This window comes from Betta splendens, chromosome 8, assembly GCF_900634795.4.
Source record: "Betta splendens chromosome 8, fBetSpl5.4, whole genome shotgun sequence".
In the NCBI taxonomy this organism is placed as follows: domain Eukaryota; kingdom Metazoa; phylum Chordata; class Actinopteri; order Anabantiformes; family Osphronemidae; genus Betta; species Betta splendens.
This window is the reverse complement of record NC_040888.2, coordinates 3469746-3475812: the sequence shown is the minus strand read 5'-3', so window position 1 is coordinate 3475812 and position 6067 is coordinate 3469746. Positions and strand designations below refer to the sequence as shown.

The 6067-nt window shown below is 40.9% G+C and overlaps 1 protein-coding gene across 1 annotated transcript; it reads right to left on the bottom strand.

The window, feature by feature from the left end:
* Positions 1–319: 319 nt before the first annotated feature.
* Positions 320–2578, bottom strand: LOC114860840 (interferon-induced protein 44-like). The gene is made up of 7 exons (XM_041071995.2): positions 2494–2578; positions 2346–2385; positions 1992–2187; positions 1749–1892; positions 1432–1603; positions 1234–1334; positions 320–1106 (listed from the first exon to the last, which is right to left on the bottom strand). Exons 1-7 carry the CDS (start codon positions 2501–2503, stop codon positions 945–947), a joined length of 825 nt encoding a protein of 274 aa, XP_040927929.1. The 5' UTR covers positions 2504–2578; the 3' UTR covers positions 320–944.
* Between the last annotated feature and the right edge of the window lie 3489 nt (positions 2579–6067).

The window sequence follows — 6067 nt, the reverse complement described above, 5'->3', positions numbered from 1 at the left end:
CGTGACAGGGGGTTTCTTTTTCTCTCTTTGTGTTTGTTTGCATGTTGAATGCTTTTAAATCATCTTCAGCTGTCCTGCCGACTTTATGCAGAGGAATAAATTATCATTTTTCTGCATTGATAATATTCTTAAATAATAATCTACATGTTTTTGGTCAACCCCCATTTAAAGGTTTTAGTAAGTTAAGGCACCATCACAACAGCTGAGTTGATGATGATGTCCCGTTATGACATCACAGCGTACAAAAAATAATTTGCACTGAAATTTTTATACTCTGTCCTTATTTCTAATAATCCAAGTAATTAATAATTACAGATAATAACAATGAAAATATTTTGTTTTATTTTTTCTTCTTTTATGACACATAACATTGTTTCTTACATCACCAATAGCAGCAATAAAGACAAAATAAGCAACATCTTTTTGTGATAAAGCAGCAACTTCCTCTGCATCATGGCTCTACCAAGTAACATCCAAAGTCTGTCAGTAACTGCACTGATCTAGTGCTGTGTTCTGTAAAGGCAACATCATGGATTTATTTATTTAAATGTTTTGTATTTTTCATAGTTGCTTCACTTGTCCCCTCATGCACAGTTTGGTGTCTTCCATAGCAATTACTTTTCTTCATGTGATGATTTCAGTGAATCCATAGATAGAGTTACAACTTTTTTAATGATAGATGAAACTAATGCACAAAAGCGCCCTCTGCTGACAGACGACAATACGACTAACTACAGTAGTTACTGAAAGACTGCTGACATCTTCATTCACATACTTCGTCTACAGCTGCACTGAAAAATGATTATAGAGGTTAAAAGGTTTACAATGCAACACAATGCCTGGATGTTTGTCTACAAATGCTAAAGCATCGTTACGGTTGAAGTTTTTTTTTAATCCAAAATTCCAGGTGTTGCAGATGTTTTCATTGATAATTCTTGACTATTTTACTGGTCATTTAGGAAGTCTTCTCCAAACATGACTATCTGTTTCAGTGCGCTCAGTATGTGAGTGTTCATGCCATCATTGGTATTAATTTCTGAATTGTAATTCTTCACCAGAAAGATGCTGTTCAGGGGGAAACCCAACATTACACTGAACTTGTCGACCTGAGATGGACAGAAAGATCAGTAATTACACATTGGTGAGAAATATACTTTTTCTACTTTAATACACAAAATGTAAGTACACACAGATAAATGTATATTATCTATTATTAATTATCAACCAACTCACCTGTTCCTTTAGATATATGCTTTTGTAGAGATTCTCTACATTCTTACCCACTTCTGGACAGGCCTCATCAGGTTTGGTGAGAATCGCCAGTTGAGGAATTCCTGCAAAAAAATAAGCATAATCCAGTTTGATTAATAAATGTAATCAAACACCATCAGTCCACACTAAGTGATGACTGTGTCTATATTCAGCTGTTACCCAGGTCACTGGCTGCTAGTCTGACTTCTCTCATCTTCTTCACCACTTCATCGCTCAGTAAAGACACTGAGCCGACGGGAACAACACACACCAGGACATGAACTCTGTCGTCCAGAGTGGGATCTGGGTTGTAACTGTTGTCATTCTCATTCAGCTGGTGACAATTATTAAACTAGGAAACAATTAAATATGGTCATACATACATTAATGAGGACTTTGTTAAAGTTTTGAGGGAAAGGACATATCACATTTGTTTAAATACAAAGAATCTTTGTTACTCATGCTTTGTTCAGAAGAAAGTGTCACAGTGATTTTACCCTGTATCCTTCCTTCACATGTCCCATTAGGGCCAGTTTGACATCCTCCACTTGGACTCCTCTGTCTGACTCGAAGCCCATGATGTCATTGAAAATGAAATTGTAGAAGCTCTGAGGCTCTTTGCGGATTTTGTAAGTTTTGTACTGTAAAATAGAAGGTGCAGATTTAATTACAAGCCAGTTTACATACATGAACAATGAGTCACTGTCCTTAGAATCACCACAGTAAACAGATATTCATACTTTTTGGGTAAAGCTCTCCCCAGATGTTGCATCCATTGGTGCTCGAACTGCAACTCTGCCTTGAAAAACGCTGTCAACAGAGTTGATGAAACTGGACTTTCCAGCACCAACTGGTCCATGAAGCAGAATTCTGAGACGTGTCACTTGTTCGTTTTGAGGTTTGTATTGTTTTAGAAAATTGAACATTTCCTTGCTCCTGTTCAATAAGAAAAATCAAATTGTGTAAGATTTGTTCTATTAATAATGTCACAAACATAATTGTCGTCATTCACAGCTTTAAGTCAAAGCAGGAACAAACCAGGTCCTGAGCAGAACCACAGGAAGCAATGACACCACAGCGACTTATCAACTCACTCTGGCAAAGTCCTCCATGGATCCTTAAATAATGATTGTTCTGTACGACCAAATACAAGTAAGTTAATACACCGAGATGCATTTCTAATGTAATAATGAAATATATTCAATCATTGCTGTTATTGGACAGATGAGAGTTAGAACTTACCTTGACCCATTTCTGAAAAGAAGACAGTTACATGAGCATGTTACTAGAATTATTAAGAGAAGAATAGATGGAACAAAGACAAAGATTGTCTCTAGGTTTTATCAAATTATTTTACTGATCCATTAAATTAAAACTAAATGAAAAAAGTCTACATTTTGCTGTGTCATGCTAATAAGAGGAGGGGGATGATTTCCACATACCCCATTACCTTCAATGGTTCAATATCATGAGGACAATGTAAAGCTTAAGTTGATATTTACCATTTATATGTGACAACAAATGGAAAACTGTTACCTTTGGTTCTGTGGCTCTGGGTTGAGTTGGTCCTTTAGGAATGAAAGAGAAATGATAGGAGGGTTTTTATAGGTTCCTGTTAAACTTTCACTTTCACTTCCTCATTTACTCATTGCAGTGAAAGTCATTGACCAGCTTTGTATTTATAGATAAGAAACAGATTTGGCTTAAATCCTTTGCCAGAGTTAAAACATGATGTGTTGAGCTTGGCATGAGTCTTTATACAGTATCTTGTTTCATTAAATAAGATGAACTTTAATATGTTAAAGTCTGTCCTGCTTTGTCAGGATGAGGCTCGGTCTAGGTGCACAGCATCGAGACAGGATGATGTTTACATTTAATAGAGCAGTTCAGGTTGGTCAAACAGGTGGAGGTCGATACACAGGAGAATCAGGTAAAATGCACACAGGGATCCAGCAGGTGTCAGTCAGGACAGATGGTGTCACGGTGTCACGGTTTTAATTGTTGCTAAAACAACAAAGACAAAAATCTTTTTCTTCAAATTTTTTCAATTATTGTACTAATGCAATGAGGGGAACTAATGGTAGCTGTGAATGCTGATCTGCAGCGTTGGGTCTTCCTGTGCATGTGAGTTGGAGGAAGAGGGTCAATGTCCACTTACCTTGTCACATTCAATAGTTCAGTAGCATAAGAACAATGGAGCTTAAAACTATATTTGCCGTAAATATGTGACAACATATAGAAAGTCATTACCTTTGGTTCTGCTGCTCTGGGTTGAGGTGAACCTGCAGAGTGAGAGAAGGATCGAGGACGGGGTCTTATCGGTTCTACTGTTTGTACTTTTGCTTTCACTTTAGCTAAAGACTCTGAAGAAAAGGCATGCAGAGCTGATGTATGATGAGCTGCTGCACAGGGACATATGAAGTCTTAAATCATAGCAAATATTAAAATATTGAGCTTGGCGTGAGGAGGATAGAGGTGGAGCTGCTGACGGTGAACAGATGGTGATGAATGGAAGAAATCTCATGAAGCAGGTTTCAGGTTGGAATCTGTGCTAAAAGGTGATGTTTGGAGCTTCAAACAAAAGAGGAACAGTGACCTCTGGTGTTGACGTTTAGAACTGCTCTGACATCACATCCAATACATGACGATTACCATGACCTTTTTTTAATTTCATTCAAAGCAGAATAATGCAATCTCAGCCGTATGGCCTATTGTGGGCTCAGTGACATTACCATACAGGATTCTGGACCTTCGAAATGCGTATCACTTGGTTTGGATAAGAGAAGGCGACAAGTGGAGCACGGCCTTCAACACCCCTAATGGGTATTTTGAGTGCCTAGTATTCGTCTTCAGATGCCCTGCTGACTTTATGCAGGGGAATAAATTATTATTTTCTATAAACATTGGTTTTGTTGAACCTGCAGGATTTCTGGCTTTCCTTAATGATGTTTTGGGGCCCATGATTGACGACTTTGTGTCTGGATACCATTCTCATTTTCTCTCATACAGAAGAGGAGCACCAGTCACACGTCCTGTAGGTGCTGAAACGTCTCCCGGAGCACAAATCATATGTGAAAGCGGAGAATTGTGAGTTCCATGTGCCTACTGTGCCATTTCTGGGCTTCGTGGAGGAATGGAATGGCCAGTGTCAACAATGATGTACAACGCTTTCTCGGATTTGTCCCTCCACAACTTGTGGAGGGGTTCATCCAGTGGGCCCACAGCCCCCCGGTTAGCTGTCATCCAGGTGCCCATAGGACAGCGTTTGTGATTGGCAGTCGTTTCTGGTGACGGTCTGTAAAGAAGGACGTACAGGAGTCCTGTTTGTTGCCGCCTGCCGTGCCTGCGCCGGTCACAAGCATCCTGCCAGCTTCCTTCTTCCTCTACCTGTGCCTCACCGCCCCTGGTCGCACATCATGTTGGGCTTTGTGACAGGTCTGCCGCCCTCTCAGGGCAACACAGTAGTGATGACAGAGATAGATCATGAGTCAAGGCTAATCCACTTCATTCCCTTGCCTAAACTCCCACCTGCCAAGCCTCCTTTCCTCCACGGACCCCACCTCCTTTGGATAGAGTTTGCTCACAACACCCTGCCTTGTGCCACCACTGGTTTGACTCCTTTTGAGTGCGCCTATGGTTTCAGCCTCCCCTGTTCCCTTCATTTGAAAAGAAGGGCCACGTCCCCTGTGCGCACGCCTTGCTGCAGCGCCGCCGATGCACCTGACTAGCATGAAGAGTCATGTTACAGGCCTGTCCAGACCTCCCTGTACCGTCTGGAATGGAGGAGGGACTTGTGAGTTCAGGTCATTGACCCAGCTCAGGTCGCCCTCTTTCAAGCCAGAGATGGTTTTCAGGCTTCTCCACACCTCACTGACCTTGTTCTGCTGCATCTGCTCCTCCATCTTCCCCCTGTAGCTGTAGCTGGTCTTCCCCTCAGATTTTCCTCCTCAGCTCCTCCTTGTTCCCTGATTTAAATGCTCTCTTCTTCTCCTTTAGCAGAGCTTTAATATCAGGGGTGACCCACGGCTTGTTGTTGGTGAAACCAAGGGAACGGTGTTTTCACAGCAGAAGTTGATGTAATCCGTTACACAGTCTGTGATGGCGTTAATGTCCTCCCCATGTGGGTCACAGAGCTCCGTCCACACAGTGGTGTTAAAACAGCCCCTGAGAGCCTCCTCGCTTTCAGCCATCCACCTCTTCACCGCACAGGCCTCCACCGGCTGCCTTAGATACATAGATATATATAGAGATAGATAGATAGAGATGCAGGATGTTGTGGTCAGCTCTGCCCAGCGGTGGGAGGGAGGATGCACTGTGGTGTCCAGTCCAGGGTTTCATTGTCTCTGGTGGGGCAGGTCACATACTGAATGTGAATGTGAGATTAGGAAGAGGGCCTGTGGGTGCTGTGTTTGCAACCTGCTGGTGACATTGAATTTCAAGATTAATTTCTTCCTTCTTCCTTTTTTGTCTCATGCTGCGTTCGATTGCTATGCTGAAGCTCGTAATTCTCCCAATCCCCGGGTGCATAGGTTGTTCTTAAAATAATTTGCGAATACAATTATTTAATTTTGAGCCCTTTGTATCTTTAGAATAATTTGGTAAACACACTAAACATTAGAATGACACATGACAGCTTTTTACAGCCAGTTGCCTAATAATAGTTTCATTACATAAACATAATGAGGAAATGTATTTCATTTATGTAATATTTTATTTCAGTGTATTGTATTAACCATTTTCTGAGAGGTGATTAAAAACATGCGTATTATTAAAATTACAACCAAGAGTTTTTCAGTAGTTTCGACAACAAGTTCAA